Source organism: Canis aureus, chromosome 6 (assembly GCF_053574225.1).
Source record: "Canis aureus isolate CA01 chromosome 6, VMU_Caureus_v.1.0, whole genome shotgun sequence".
NCBI classification, from domain to species: Eukaryota; Metazoa; Chordata; class Mammalia; order Carnivora; family Canidae; genus Canis; species Canis aureus.
The window spans coordinates 15,063,496-15,079,985 of NC_135616.1; the positions used below are offsets into that span (position 1 = coordinate 15,063,496).

Below are 16,490 nucleotides of genomic sequence, written 5' to 3' on the forward strand. Positions count from 1 at the left end.
ATACTCATTATTATCCATACATTTCATACATCATATATATTAGCTTATGTTTTATAGCTCAGTCCCCAAATTTTATAGATAAAAGGCATTTCTCTTATTTTTCCTTTGTGGCAGGAAGGATTAATTTGGGGATGAAAATAGCAGTGAGATTTAATGTCTGAGAATAAGATACCACTGAACATATTGCCTGCCTAAAAGTAGTTCTATAAATAATTACTTTAAAAAATTAAAAGCCACTTAAGTTTATATTAAAACTGCAAATATAATGTTGAAGTCATCATAAAACATAAAATGTTGGAGATGAACTCTAGCAGACTAATCCTGGCTTTATAGTCGTTGTTCCATTTAAAAAGTATTGTGCTCTGAGAGGCCCTGTTTACCATTGAATGAAACAAGGTACCTGACCTCGAATTGTTTATAATGTGGTGGTAGTGGTAGGGACCACACTGCTGGTCAGGTGTGGAAGTGCCTTAAATGAGCTACGGGGTAGGGTAGAAGTTGAAAGGAGGGAGTGGTTAATTCTGACCTCAGAGTTGGAAGTGGCTTCACAGAGTGCATTTGAATCAGTGGGATAGGATTTTTGCAGGGCAAGGAAAGCACCACGATGACATCCTCCAGAAAGAAGAGCATGGGCAACTGTGATGCTTTGAGGACATAGCTTTAGTGTTCAGTGTTGCTGGAGCATAGGGTGTGGAGCCAAAGGTAGGAGGTGAGACTGGTGAAGTAAGTGGAAGGTACACTTTTGAAACTGGTTCACATCAATATAAAGTCAACCTTAAGTGGGGTCCAGTTGTCTTCATTTCTAAATGATGGACTTTCTCTAACCCCCATCTGTGTTGACAAATGTGTTTCTTTTTCTATGCTAGAATACAACAATTAAAGCACTTTTTAAAAAATTTATTTATTGAGAGAGCAAGAGAGAGAGCTCACAGTACACACAAGACAGTACACGAGCTGGGGTGTGGAGTGAAGAGGGAGAGGGAGAAGCAGACTCCCCAGTGAACAGGGAACCTGATGCAGGGCTCAATCCTGAGACTCCAGGATCTTGACCTAAGCCGAAGGCAGATGCTTAACCGACTGAGCCACCCAGGCTCCCCAATTAAAACATTCTTAAGAGAGTATTTTGATAATTGATGTAAACAAATACTGGCATGCTCCTGCTTGTACATTTTATAAGCAGGGTTTCCCCTCATCATTAGTAAGGAAAAGACTCCCTCAGAGCTGGTTGACATGCACTGGCCTCATGGCACTATGATGTAGGCCTGGGCTCTGGTTTCTCTATCCCCAGGGCTTCTCAGGGCAGGATGGTTTGGGGTGGCCTGTTGAATTTTCTGAATGGAGACATATTGGGCATGGTGTGTTGGAGATAGGAAATCTTTCTGTACCTTTTGTGGTTCATCGCTGGTAATAGACGACTGCCACGAAGAGAGGCAGACTTAAGATTTGATGCTGGCTGATTCTGCCCCTTTGGCTGAGGGGTGGGGGCGCTTACCTGCTGATTGGTCATTTTGATACAAAGTAGGTATCTTCATTCTTGCCTTATTTATTCTTCTGGGATGCTCTGTGCCTAGATAGAGCTGTTTCCCAACTAGTCACTCCTTGGTAGTAACTTCATTCAAAAACCTTGTCAGAAGAAATACTTCCTCTGAGCTGCATGGTGCTAAATCTTGGGGCTCCAAGTGGTTTGAAAGAATAAATGCGCACCTTAGTGCTTGTGGCCACAGCAGCGACTGGGGACTGATACTTGTTAGGGTATGCGTGGGTCCTCAGATGGCCTTCTGAAGAAAGTTTAGGTGCTTTGTAGGTTAATATTTAAAGTTCTTTTTATAGGTTTTACGTGCTAATATTTGCATCCTATACTGAAAAATGGAAAACACCACTTTAGTCACGTAGCTTATTACTTTTTTTTTCTCTAAGATTTCATTTTTTTATTCATGACAGACACAAAGAGGCAGAGATAGGCAGAGGGAGAAGCAGGCTCCCTGTGGGGAACCTGATACAGAACTCCATCCCAGGATCCTGGGGTCACGCCCTGAGCCAAAGGTAGATTCTTAACCGCTGAGCTACCCAGGTGCCCTAGCTTATTCCTTCTTTATTAGCAAATTTATACTCCACTGTCTTTTTTTCTCCAAGGGATTAGATCATACTGGATTTACTAAGGCATTGTGATTGGTCACAAAATAATAATTCCTGTTATTATTAACTACTACTACCATAATTAAGTAGCTGAAAGGTACATTCATGAAGGACTCATATACAATATGAGTTACTTTCACTCAGAGGAACTTGATTCTGCAGAGCAGTTCTGATTCATATGAGACTCCTGGAGAGGGTCAAAAAATTACCGCTCATCTCTTAAGTTGAATATTTTATGAGAGCCTTTAGGTTGCAGGAGAGCAGGGCATTAGTGTTAGTTTTGCATTTTATCATTGTCCTCTTGCTTTTGAGAAGATTTCTCCCTTTTCTGTATTTATTATTTACAAGATACTGGACATAGAAAAGCAGAAGCCTGCTTCTATCAAGTACTTTATGTATTTTGTGTACATTTTCTCTTTTAGTCATAATTATCACTCTACCTATGTTTTATTTCCATTTTTGATTTAGGGGGGCAGTGAGACTCAGAACAAAGTAATAGGCCCAAGGTTCTGTATGTATTTTTTTAAAAGATTTATTCAAGATTATGTACGTATTAAGAAACAGGATTTAGACTCAAGTCTGGCAGTCAGTTGTTACCTGTGGCATGCTAGAGTTTTTTTAAAACCTTTTATTTTTCAAAATTTCAATTAACATTTCAGTAAGGCATAGATTAAGACATGATAAATGTGATATTGAAATCTTCAGAAAGAAAAATATTTTCTGAAAGAAATCTAATTTTTATTAGTAATTTGAGCATCAAAAAAAGTCCTGCAGAAACAGGTGGGAAAATTATGCCAGAGAAGTGATTTGCTTATAACCAAATATATAAGGCAATATTTGTAATTTTGTACAAATTTTCATGTATTTCTAATAAAATGTGTTACAGTGCTAAGACTATGTCAATTGGATAATAAAAGAGTAACACATAGTGAAATTGGCTGTGGTTGGTGTACTTAAGGTAATTATTAAAAGGCAGTACTTACATCCTTCAAATGATGTGATTTCTGATACATAGTAAGTGCTAAATTAGTTGGAATTGTTCAGAATGTTCAAATTGCCTCCGGTCTTTATGAAATCATTGAAAAAGCATTTAATAGGCAAGTGTCCATTCCTCCCCCCACCGCCCCCGGAGTTTATAGTCCACGATGCTCTTTTCTAAATGAATAAAAAGAGAGTTAGAAAGTCATCAGTCTCCCACAGCAGTCTGTGAGAGTGCTGCAGTTAGGTTTTATAATTGCCTCATTTATAAGCCAGGATCCAGAGTGACTCCCTAAGGTCACAAAACCAGCCGGTGTTGAAGCCGGGACTGGAACCGATGTCTCCTGCCTCTCTCGGTTCCAGGGCTGTTACCACTCCCAGGGAGCTGACCAATCATCACAGTTATTAATATCCCACTTGCCACTCGCTGCAAGCCATGAACGTAAATATTTTGTTGGCATTTTATCTTCACGCTCCCTATGTGCCAGGCTCCCTTTCTTCTTTCAGTTCCTTCTTAATAACTCACGTTCCTGTCTGACCACACTGGCCTTTGCTGAGAAAGTCACACGCCAACCTGGCAAGGAACATGGAAGCATGTGGAGTTTGCATACTTTCATTTTGATCTCAAGGCCTTTTCTAGACTTCCCGTTTTTTGTCTTGTATGTGTGTGTGTGTTTGTGCGTGCGTGCCTGTGTGTTATGGGGAGGATAGTAAGGAGGAATAGTTAGAAATGCATTGCACTACAGTAATACCCAATGCCTTTATATATGTGTGTGTGTGTATATATATATATATATAGAGGTCAGCACAAGTATATCATTCTTTAAATAGTTTATAATATGTAAGTCCACCCAATTTATCACAGGACTGTGGCTTATTTAATAAGTGACTCATTATCAAATCTGAAAGCCAGAATGCTAGGTAAAGAAGAAGTGTGGGTAGAATGTCGTGTGCCTTCTCACGGCCTCGGGTTGGGCGGCTTCGTCGTAGAACACAACGTTTCTCTGTAGATTACAGATTCTTTGTAGTCTCCCCCCCCACCCCCCCCACCCCGCCCTGCCTCTGTAAGAATATACAAATTGTCACAAAACATGAAATAATGTTACGGGAAACATGGCCAAATTTAAGAAATCTGGCTTAGAATGCTCTGAAATGTTATTGCTAAATGAATCTTCGAAGAAAATGAATTCCTTTACTGGAACGAAAGTAATTTATTATGCATTTCATGGGTGTCTGCCAAAAGAGTTACTAGCAATATGAAGATCTAATGGATATGAATTCAATACAATCTGTTAGCTTTGTTCATGTTGAGAGCTACCTGTTATTTTTTTTCCTGAAATTTTAATAATTTTAAAAAGCATCTCCAAAGACAGGTGTTGGCATGTGCGATAATTCATAATTCAGTAACCTAGTGCACCAGACCCAGCACTTGGAATCTGTGGGAATGAGCACAACCAAATTATTTTATTGACTTCGGATTTTAAGAAAGACTTGAACAAATAAACGACAAGTATTGATCTCCGTGTCCTGTTGGAGTCTTGCGAGTAAATAGTTCCAAGTCAATATCTGACGATGTTTAAATTTACTTGCTGTGCTGCTGTTTTCGTTGTTGTTAACATGGCCAGAGATGGTTTCACTAGAGCCGGGGTGCACACTCTGGAATCATATTTTTTATCTTATTAAGGGACACATATTTTTAATTTAAAGCTCTGATTAAGCTTATTTGCTTGATTCATGGTGAAGCCTTGGTATGGTCTGAAGTTTATTTCTGGGGGTTCACAGATTAGCAGCTGGAAGGAAACAGATTCAGGCAGCCAGACACTAGCTCCAGCTCTATGTGTGACTCTAGTTAGCTGCCAAGGTTTTGTAAAGCCTCTGTTTTCCTCCTACTAAAAGAGAAAAGTAATTCCTACCATCTGGTCCTTAAGAGCATTGTGTAGCATAAGTGGGAGATGCCTGCAGACCTCTTTGAAGCTCAAGGAGAACAGCACTATTTAAATATAATCTTGGAAGTTAATAGTGCTGTGCTTTATTCACATGGCATTTCCCACCCCCCTTCCCCATTTCAAGACATTAGAAATAAATCCTTACTTTCCTGGTGGGGGGAAATGAAGAGATGTAGAGGTATTGCATTAACAAAGTAACCATGGGTAGGTTTTTTTTGTGTGTGTGTGTGTGTTTTTTTTTTTTTTTTTTTAAAGATTTTATATATTTGAGAAAGGGAGAGCATGTGTGTGGGGTTGGGGGATGGCAGAGGGAGAAGCGGATGCCTCAGTGAGTAGGGAGCCCAATGTGTATAGCTCGATCCCAGGACCCCGAGATTGTGACCTGAGCCAAAAGCAGATGTTTAACTGACTGAGCCACCCAGGTACCCCCAAAGTAACCATGTTTTAAATATTTTTATTTTTCTGATAGCCACAAATTTTCACTCCTTGTGACACTTAGTACTTTCATAATGCTTTCTTGTAAATGCTGCTTGGTTCTCCGATCATGGTCTGCTTTCTCTGATTGAGATGGTGAGATTAAGTTATCCATCTGAAAGTTTTGTTATAAAAGATCATAATTCACCAAGTTTTAAATCTTTCCTTGGGATCCTTTACCACTTTGACTAGAGTAGAGCCATCCATTTTAATTCATTTTAGAAGATAAACTTTTTCTTTAGAATACCAGTGACTTCAGTTTGTGGGACAAATATTCCCCCATGCCATTTTTTAAAATTTGTTTTCATTTCATTTGTTTTTATTGAAGTTCAATTTGCCAACACATAGTATAACACCCAGTGCTCATCCCACCGCCATTTATGTTTGTGATCAGCATTTAAAAAAAAGATTTTATTTATTTGAGAGAGAAAGTGTAGAGACAGAGAGGGCATGAGCACTAGCAGGGGGTAGGGCAGAGGGAGAGGGGGAAACAGACTCCCCTGCTAGGCAGGAAGACCGATGTGGAGTTCGATCCCAGAACCCTAGGATTATGACCTGAGCTGAAGGCAGACGTTTAACCCACTGAGCCACCCAGGCGCCCCTGTAATCAGCATTTTACTGTTAGCCCAAGGGCACTTAAACTTCGGGCTGTGCCTTTCTTCACTGTGACAAACCTGCTATTTGAATGTGTACAGATGTATGAAACAATCTGCTCCTTTGCCCAGGGTAGATCATGTGCATAGAATTGCTCTTCCCTCCTTGAAAAGGGCAGCATTCTGGGGTATGGATAGAACCTGGCCTACTCAGGCCCAGAAGGGGCGAAAGGGCCCAAGGGGGGCAGCCAGTGAGCTCTCCATTACAGAATTTGCTTGTTAAATTACAAAAATAACTAAAATATTTTGCTAAAAACTGAATTAGGTCATTGGCTACAATGACCGTGACTCTTCCTTCTTGCGAGAGAAGGTGTTTATGTTCTTTTGCTTTGAGTTGTTATGGGAGACATAAAGGGCTTTGTTTTGATTGACAATTTTTACGGGTCCTGATGGAGACAGAACGCTTGTGTGTTTGTGCCACTTCCTAAACTATTAGTGAGTCACTTTTATGTCTCCCTCCAAACTGAAATGAGTATAGTTTTTAGAGTGAAAGTTTATTTATCTGAAAGTGTTTCTCCTTTGTTGGAATTTACGCATAGTTTTTTTGAGGCAGGCCGCTATAAAACACTGGGAGAGCCTAACCTAGAGGTTACAAAAGCAGAGAAGAGAGTGTTGGCAGTGAGGGATGGCTGGCTTCCCCTCACAGAAGAGAAAGCCATAACCACAAGCTTACTTAGATGTGTAGGAAGGACAGATCAGAGGCCATGGAAGCCGACAGTCTGAATTCGAGCTAAGGAGGCAGTGTGATCATCATCAAAGTCTTAAGCTCTGGGAATGATCACACACTCACCCTCAACCTGCCTGGGATGCTGTGTTTTGTTTCTTCAGATCAGGGCTCCAGTAAGTGATTACAGCACAGAGGACAGAACACACCCCAGTTGACTCCTTTTCGGTTTCCTTCCTCAAAAATGAAATTGATGTTTATAATTCACAAGCTATAGAACCTACGTTGTTCTGGAGTGGCCGTGTCCTTTAAAGGGTTTCCTTGGCTCTGATAAGAGCTCTGATAGCCAGAGCTGCCTGAGGAGCTGTCTCTGGGCCTGCCTGTTACCGGGTCTGTGAGGTAGTGGGAAAGATAGACAGCTGCCAGTGTTGGTGAGGCCACTGCGAGCCAGACACTACTGGGCACTGACTCTATGACTTTATCAAATCAGAAATTCTTGACTTTTCAGATATATGTCCAAAAGTTGTTCTCACAGGAAAAAAAAAAAAACCAACAACCATGTGATCTGAAGATGAATTGTGCCTACTTTGCAGGCTAGTAGATATTTTCCATGACCCAGCCTGCAGAAGCCCGGGTTGTCCCTGAAGTCATTTATTCCTTTAAGAGGGAGATTTCCAGCCCAGCCATCCTGCCAGGTCTCCTACCTAACCTGGCCTGAGTTCAGTGCTAAGCCCGGGCTGAGTCTGGTGCTGATAACACATTCTTTCAACAGGAAGTGCCTCCATTTTCACTTGTCTGTGGGAGGGTGGAGGGCAGATAAGCCATGAATGGAAACACAGAACAGATTTCGGCCCCACCCTCATAATGCACTTTGATCAGAGAAAGAGCGAGGACCTCCGCCTGTGTGCACTGCCCACCAAGACTGGGAAGGATGGTGCAGCTGTGGGCATTCCACAGCCCTCCCCTCAGAGCTTCTGTTCAGGAACCCTGGCGGGGTTGGGTTGGGTTAGGTTAGGGAAGTGTCTGCTTTGGCTGTGTTCTCATGTCCGTGATCTGAACTTTCAAGGTTTTTCCACTAGATGTGGGGAAACATATTAACCAATCGAAATTTATGCTTGTAATTTTGTGTGTGTGGTACAGGATCCAGGGCCATAAATTTTCTCTGAATTTTTTTTTCCTCCAGGTTGCACTGATTCTCAATAGGTAGCTCTTGAACATCACCAAAGAGGGAAAGACACTCCAGACAAACGATGATATGAGAAGCCAGGTTTCATAAGGAGAGTTGTGCCAATTCTAGATTTCTTACCCAGTTAGAATACTGTTGCAAGAGCTCAGGTTACACTAATGCACCCATTATACCATTTTAACATCCATGGACCCATGTTTCACATCATCCAGGTTCCAGCCAATGGCAGGTGGCATGGATGTAGGTGACTTCAGGTTGCTTGGGATCCCCTTCTGGGCCTCTCTTCTCTTAGTGCCTCCACTCTGATTCCTCCCTGTTTGATCCCGCTACTTTATGACTTTTTCCAGGCTGGCTTGTCCTGTCCTTGAGTGCTTGTGCGTTATATTTCTGGTGCTAATGTTTTCTACCTTCCCCAAAGTTACACTGCACTACGCCATTCAGTTAAAATATTCAAAGGAAGGTACTGATGACTAATAGATGGTCCTCTGTCCCCAAACTCTACCTGGTTCCCTTGAAATACTTCTGTATGTGCAGGAATTGTAATGATGACATAGTTAGAATTTGTATCCTGCTATTTTTCAGTTAACATTGCATTACGGGATTTTTTCCAGTTTGCTGGATGATCTTATTATTTTTAATAATTGCATAATAGTTCATTGAGCGGATGTAACTTGCTTTTCCAAACCGACCCGTATTATTAGGCATTAAGATTATTTCCATGGTTTCCACTATTATAAGTTACCCTGCAATGGCTGTCTTCCCTTGTGGAACCTTTCCCTTCCTTTGAATTCTTTCCTTATAAATACATTTCCAGAAGTGAAATTACAGAGCTAAGTAGGGTATAAAGTTCTTGTTGGCTTTGCGAACTGCCTTCTAAGGCATGTACCAGAATACAGCCCCACCGGCCATGGATGAGGGGATTGGGGTTATCACGGTCTCAACAGATCTCATCGCTATGATCTCATATGTATTGTGACATAAAAATTTTGTTTTTTATTAAGATATGATTGGTATACAAAAGCTGTACATTGCAGTATTTCTTTTTTAATTTTTAAAAAAGACTGTTTATTCATGAGAGACATAGAGGCAGAGACATATACAGAGGGAGAAGCAGGCTCCCTACAAGGAGCCCGATGTGGAACTTGATCCCAGGACCCCAAAATCACAACCTGAGCCAAAGACACTCAACCACTGAGCCACCCAGGTGCCCCCACTGCAGTATTTCATGTTTGAGTACCATATCCCCATTTATAAATAAGCTCCTCAAGTGTTGGTACAAGCACCTCTTTCCATTTTTTTCTGAGAAGGTCGGATGTGGCTTTTGATTTCAAATGAGCTATGAGTTGCTCACATAATTTGCAGTTTGCCTGCCCTTTGACGTAGGAGTGGTGGTCTGCAGTATAGCTTAACATTTTTGACTGGACAAAGAAGACAAAGATATTTGAGTTGATAGCTTTTGGAATTATTGCTCAAGTGTGAAGAACAAGGTGTTAGAATTTCTTAGAAGAAAGTCATTGCTGATGTGGATAGGTGGTTTTCACTTAGCTCTGAACGAGTTCCACTGCTGCTCCCATTAGGTGATGGTAGTAACTCACCTGGAAAAGGGTAGAAATGGGGAGATCAGGGACACCTGGGTGGTTCAGTGGTTGAATGTCTGCCTTCAGTTCAGGTCATCATCCCAGGGGTCCTGGGACCAAGTTCCTCATTGGGCTCCCTATGGGGAGCCTGCTTCTCCCTCTGCCTGTGTCTCTGCCTCTGTGTCTCTTATGAATAAATAAAATCTTAAGAAAAAAATAATTGGGGAGATTAAGTTAGGTCTATGCTCCTTAACAAGAATAATAAAATACTAATAGCATATGTTTGTGTCGTCTTTCCTGTTGTCTCAGATACTGTTGGAAAGACTTTATGTATGTTAATGAATTTAATTCTTGCAGTAACCTTAGGACATAGGTGCCTCTTTTAAATTTCCATTTTCTAGGGGTGCCTGGGTGGCTCCGTAGGTTAAGCATCTAGCTTTTGATTTTGGCTCAGGTCTTTATTTTGGAGGCCTGGAATTGAGCTCCACATTGGCCTCTGCACAGTGCAGTCTGCTTGTCCCTCTTCCTCTACTCTCTCCCTAAAATTAATAAATAAAATCTTTAAAAAAATTCAGTTTTCCAGTTGAGGAACCTGAGACACAGGGTTTTAGTTCAGGCCTTCTAGTTTACCTCTCCCACATTGTTTCCTTGCCTCCTTTGCTTATCCTTCTGTTTCTGCTGGCTTTGCTTAAGAGTAGGTCTCTGGTATGTCCTGCACACCTCCCATGCTCAATACCCTTTCCTCACTAGTCTGCTTACCGTGGCAAGGCAACATGCTGATGCTTTCACAAGCACTGTACTGTCACAGCCCTGCTTGAGGGTTGATGTGAAGGCGAGTTTTGCCAGGAGGAGCCTTGGAGAGGTGACCTTACTCAGTAGGTGGCTGAACCAGGATAGTACTCAGAAGTCCGTCCACACTGGTCCCCACTGTTGCAGGCTGCATGCGGCCCATCCCCAGGAATCCTTTCCCTTCTGTGTCCTTTTTTTGACCTATTGCTCCAACCCTATATCTCAGCCACTCATTTGTCATTCATGATAGGAAGTTGATCATTGTTACTTTCCAGTGTGTATGTGGCCTGGGAGCTCATCCAGGGAACAACCGTGTCTTTGGGGCCTGGTGTCTGGCTCTCATAAGCATCTTGCTAATGTTTCTCGTTGCTGACTTGTGGTAGTGACCAACCCCTCTGCTATCTCAGCATGTCTGGCCATGTGAGGTGGGCTGCATCCTGGGCCAATCCAGGTATCCCTTTTTGATTCTGAATGATACAGATCATTCAAATCTGTAGTGAATTCAGATTTAGTCAGATAAATGCACATGTGCTTTTTCTGGAAATAGGTAGATCAGTTATGAGATTGGATGTGACATAAATCATTTATAATTGCATTAACTCTTTTTATTAGTTTTATGGTAGCTCCTTCCTAAAATGAGGCCTTCTGTGTAATTGAATTTTTGTTTAAAATAAACTTTTGTTTATTTCTTTGGGTGTTAAATCTGAGTCCATGTTGGATTTGCTCATAGTGGAGTTTCTGGAATTAATGGTTAAAGTTGGTTACCATATTTATATGGGTAACGAGAACCATAGCTTTGTGTTTGACAGGATTCTTTGAGCCATTTCAAAATCTGTTTTAAGTTTTAGACATCTCAATGACTTCGTAAAATGTTTTTTATGTACCCAAAGCCCTCAGTTTAAGTCTCCTGTTAATTTAAAAAGAAGTTTGAGGGTAGCCCGGGTGGCTCAGTGGTTTAGTGCCACCTTGGCCCAGGGCGTGATCCTGGAGACCCGGGATGGAGTCCCACGTTGGGCTCCCGGCATGGAGCCTGCTTCTCCCTCTGCCTCTGTCTCTGCCTCTCTCATGAATAAATAAATAAAATCTTAAAAAAAAGAAGTTTGAGTGTGGTGGTACTGTTGTGACTGGATTTTTACAAACCCTCATTTTTGCCAGGAAAGGGAAGGCTTGGTTCCCCGAGGGGCTGGATTGGGAAGTTGGGATGGGCAGATAGGAAGTCCTACGACCAGACCTTCTGAAGCCCTTGTTCCCAGCCTCATGCAGGTATTGTGAGGATTAGAGAGAGAACCAGATTTTTGATTCCAGAAAGAGCAGGACTACATTGACTTCCAGGCCCCTGAGTTGGAGCCAAGGGGGGCTCAGCATATACCTTCCATTCAGTTCAGCCTGTGTGTGGTGCCCAAAGTTTCTCTGAAGTAGATGCCACATCAGCTCAGCCACACAAATGGATGTTGTGTCAGGGGGAAAATATCCAGTAATTTATGGGATGAAACTGTGAAAGGTAGGAAGAAATAACAGATTTCTGAACTTTTTAGAAGGAAAAAGCCATGATTTAAGTATGGATTCATGGCTAGATTTTTTTTTAGGCCTTTATTTATTTACTCATGAGAGACACACAGAGAGAGATAGAGGGAGAAGCAGACTCCCTGCGAGGAGCCTGATGTGGGACCTGATCCCAGGACCCTGGGATCACGCCCTGAGCCAAAGGTAGATGCTCAACCAGAGCCACCCAGGTTTCCCTCACGCCTAGATTTTTTTTTAATGAACTTTTTACTTTGGAGTGATTTTAGGTTTATGGAGAAGTTGCAGAGGTGGCAACCTTCACTCAGTTTCCCCAGATGCTAGCCTCTCAGGCTTCCACAATGCTTTGTCCAAATCATGGAAGAAGCATTGGTCTGTGACTGACGCAGGCTCGGCACCATCTCTCCCCCACCGCCCCGCATGCTGCTGGCCCCAGGCATCCATCTCAGGCCTGGCCTAGCAAGGGCCCCCCTTCATGCAGAGCAGTTCTTCTGAGCTTGCTCTGAGCTGTGAGTTTTTTCTCAATGAGCCTCATTTAGGGTCTGTCTGACTTAAAGCGAGGTTCCGGGCTTTCAGGCAGAAGACCATAGAGGTGATTTCCCTGCTAACATCACAGCGGGAGAATGTGACATCTTGTCAACAGGATACTGGCCTGTGGCTCCTCTGTGGCCACAGGAGCTTCCATTCTTTTTCCAAAAGGGTTGAGAGAGTGTGATGGTCTTTCCACTGTCTTTTCTCTTTGGAAAGAAATGCAAGTGTTGCAGACAGGGTGGTGTTTTCAGGTGGAAGGAAGGCTGATATGTATAGACTTCTTAGCTGCATCAGCTGTCACTGCACCTGTTGTTTCCCTCAGGAACCTGGATGTCACTTGTGAGGTTTCTATATATCCTGTAACTACCTTCTTCTTCTTCTTTTTTTTTTTTTTTTTTGCAAAGATTTTGTTATTTGAGAGAAAGAGCATGAGCAAGAGCAGAAGGGGAGGGAGAAGCAGATTGCTGCTGACCAGGGACCCTGAGGTGAGGCTGCATCCTAGGACCCAGGGATCATGACCTGAGCCGAAGGCAGATGCTTAACTGATTGAGCCACCCAGGCACCCCTAAATCCTCTAACTTCTTAACCAAGTATAACATGCATATAAATCCTGAGGGGCACACCCCCGTATTTTCTGTACCTGCCTGTCAGCACACATGTTGCTGGAAGGAACAGTGGAGTGTTCTGCAGGTTGAAGTTGTGGCTGATTCATGTGTACAGGCTGAGTTCTGACACCCAAGAATAGTATGTGCCTGCATTCAAATTAGTAAAGGATGCAGCAAGAAGACTTGTTATTTTTGATATGTCGGAGCTTTTGGGGGCACTGTGTGCAGATGGGGCACTGTCTCTCTGATGTACACGTCACTGACCTTGTCCTTGGAGCCACACTGAGCAGCTTGGGCGTCATGCTAGTCAGGGCTAGATTTAAGAAAAAAGCCAAAGGTAACGGTTTTCTCAAACTGTAGTCTAAACATGATTTTGGTTATTTTGGTTTGATTCTATGAAATTATATCATGTTTTCTATTTGCCTTTTTCATTTGGATGGAAGGAAGGAATGAATGAAACAGAACAGTGATATTTTGCTTCAGGTAATTGCCACAACCATGACAGACACAGGATGTTAGCATTTACTTTATAATATGCTCTGCTCTCAACATGGCCTGTTCTCCTCGAAAAGAATTTAAAGGTAAATGCAGTAGATGTTAAAGCCTGTGTACGGGTTACTTTTCCATGAAGTCAGTGCTCAAAAATTTCATTTATCAGGCCTTGCTGAGCTGTGTAGCTTTCCATTTTAGACTTTGGCGTAACTGCTAAGGTTGTGGCTCTGCTGTGTGTGTGTGTGTGTTACTTTGTTTCTCTTGGGAAATGATTAGATTGTGTGGGCATCATTAAGACCTGTTTACCCAGGTGGTATGGTTTGCCTCACTGTCCAAGAGCTGAGAGTTTGGCACTGTTTATAAAAGACTTTTATTTATGTATTCATTCATGAGAGACCAGAGAGAGACAGACACAGGCAGAGGGAGAAGCAGGCTCCACGCAGGGAGCCCGATGTGGGACCCGATCCCGGGTCTCCAGGATCACACCCTGGGCCGAAGGCGGCGCCAAACCGCTGGGCCCCCGGGCTGCCCTGGCACTCTTCATGGATAGGCCTCACGCGGTTCCCCTTTGCCACCTTGTCCAGCTGCGCATCTCGCTGCGTGGCTGCTGCCATGAGGCCTCAGGTTCACGGGAGAATGTTTCTGAGAGTTTGTGCTGCCAGGGTTAGGCCGAGGGCGCCCGCGCAGGGAGCGGCTCTCGCCCGGCCCCACGGCCCGTGGCAGGCGTCCCCGCGTGCAACTCGCAGGGGACTGGCGCCTGACAAACGTGTCGGTAACCCTCTCTCCCCTTCTCTTTCCTCCCCATCCCTCTGCGGCCAGGCGGGCGCCTCAGTGCTGTCCGGCGCAGGAGAGAGCACTAACCCCGAGAACGGCGGCGGCGGCGGTGGCGAGCTCAAGTACTCAGGTCAAGATGGGTTGTACATTGGCGTCAGCCTGGCCTCCCCGGCCGAAGTCACGTCCTCGGTGAGACAGGATTCCTGGTGCGCCCTCGCCCTGGCCTGAGCCGCGCCGCGGGAGCGGAGGGCACCCGGCCTGCGGGGACCTGGTCCAGCCGTCCCAGCAGGGGCGAGTGTGCTGACAACGCTGACGGAACGTTCCTCTGATGCGTGATTTCCGTGCCTTTATTTTGAAAGAGATGTGTTTCCCAAGAGGCTTGCTCTGCCTTCCCTCCCTGCCCCTGTCTCTGAAGAGCCAGAGAGAAGATGGAGAGCTTCGGAGCGCAGGTGCAGCCCGCCGCGTGTCGCCACCTCCCTGGCCACCGGCCACCGGCCACCGGCCACGGCACGGCCACTGCCAGCCAGCCTGCCTCTGGGTCCGCCGGGGATCTGGTGTCCGCTGTGCCGCTTCCAGAAACCGGGACTAGGACCGGGGCCTTGCCTGCTAAGGAATATTGAGAGAGATTTTTTTTTTTTTTTTTAAAGGTTTTATGTGTATTGCCCCAAATCATGTGCTTCTTCTGATCGGTTTTGGTTGTTCCAGAATTTCTTCGTACTTTTTCCACACCTGAATTTCACATGCTTTCATGGAGAAGACCATTTGAGGCCATTTGGTACACACTCTGGAGGCTGAGTCAAAAATATTACTCAGTTTGCAAGACTGCGTTATAACTGTAACGTACACTGTGACTGACGTTTCTCAAAGTTCATATTGTGTGACTGACCTGAAGTCAGTCGGGATTTGTAAACAGGGTAGCAAACAAGATATTTTTCTTCCATGTAAACAATAATTTTTTTAAAAAGTGCAATTTGCGTTGCAGCAATCAGTGTTAAATCATTTGCATAAGATTTAACAACATTTTTTATAATGAATGTAAACATTTTAACTTAATGGTACTTAAATAATTTAAAAGAAAAAATGTTAACTTAGACATTCTTATGCTTCTTTGACAACTGCATCCCATTTCTATATTTCCAATTGTAAAAGAAAAATACTTCAAGAACAAATCTTCTCTCAGGAAAATTGCCTATATCCATTTGTTAAGAATTTTTATACAAGAACACGAATATCCCCTCTTTATTTTACTGTGGAATATGTGCTGGAAAAATTGCAACAAAACTTTACTACCTAACAAATAACATTTGTAAATATTCTAGGCATCTGTACACACTACGATGAAGTCTATAGTGTGACTAACCCACAGGCAGGTTGGTTTACATTAATTTTTTAAAGATGGGATGTCATGGAAACCTATTTCACCAAAGTTTTGAAAATAAAAAGGGTATTGTTTTGTCTTCTGTACAGTGAGTTCCTTCCCTTTTAGTTTCATTTTGATACTGTATGTGGCTAGAGATATTCATATAAAACAAGTGCATGTGATGTTTGCAAATTGCCTTTCGGCTTTCCTTTCAACAAATTGTCCTTTGGGAGTTGCTTCATACCTTGGTTTATTTGAAATTGGCATATGGAGTTGTCACCTTCAATTTGCATTGGGGGCAATTTTTATAAGTGAAAAGGACCCACTATTCTATGATAACATGGGAGACTGTTTCACAACACAATGGTGGCATTTCATTTTGGGCTCCCTAAGTGTGAGGCATTTTTTACTTCTTTTCGTGATTATAGTCATACTATGGGGGCCAGCCTGAGTCTTCCAAGAGAGAGGAAGTCTTGCCTTGTGGTGGGTTGTATTGCAAGTGAGACTCTAAGCTGGGGAGAATGTGCATCCAGGGAAGCTGCTGAATCCTGCGTACACCCTGATACCAAACAGACTAGAACAGTGGTCTGGGTGTGGCATCAGACCACACGGCTTCAGGTCTCTGCGCTGCATGCATGAGCTCTGACCTTGGACAAGTCACCCCATTCTCATTTTCCTCGTCTGTAAAATTAAGTCCAATTAACATATAGCTCTTAGGATATGCGAGAGAATCCATATGAAGTGCCGAGAGCAGTGTCTGGCACATAGGAAGCATGAAGTGTTGACTTTGAAGTAGGGTAGCAG

General features: G+C 43.2%; 1 protein-coding gene across 4 annotated transcripts in view; it reads left to right on the top strand.

The window, feature by feature from the left end:
* Positions 1-15,790, top strand: part of GATA6 (GATA binding protein 6) — a 32,226-nt gene extending 16,436 nt beyond the window's left edge. For all 4 annotated transcript variants that reach the window (XM_077900235.1, XM_077900238.1, XM_077900236.1 and 1 more), the window contains exon 7: positions 14,372-15,790. In XM_077900235.1, coding sequence (XP_077756361.1) covers positions 14,372-14,554 — 183 coding nt within the window. In that variant the 3' untranslated portion in view covers positions 14,555-15,790. The remainder of the gene's footprint in view (positions 1-14,371) is intronic.
* Positions 15,791-16,490: the final 700 nt, after the last annotated feature.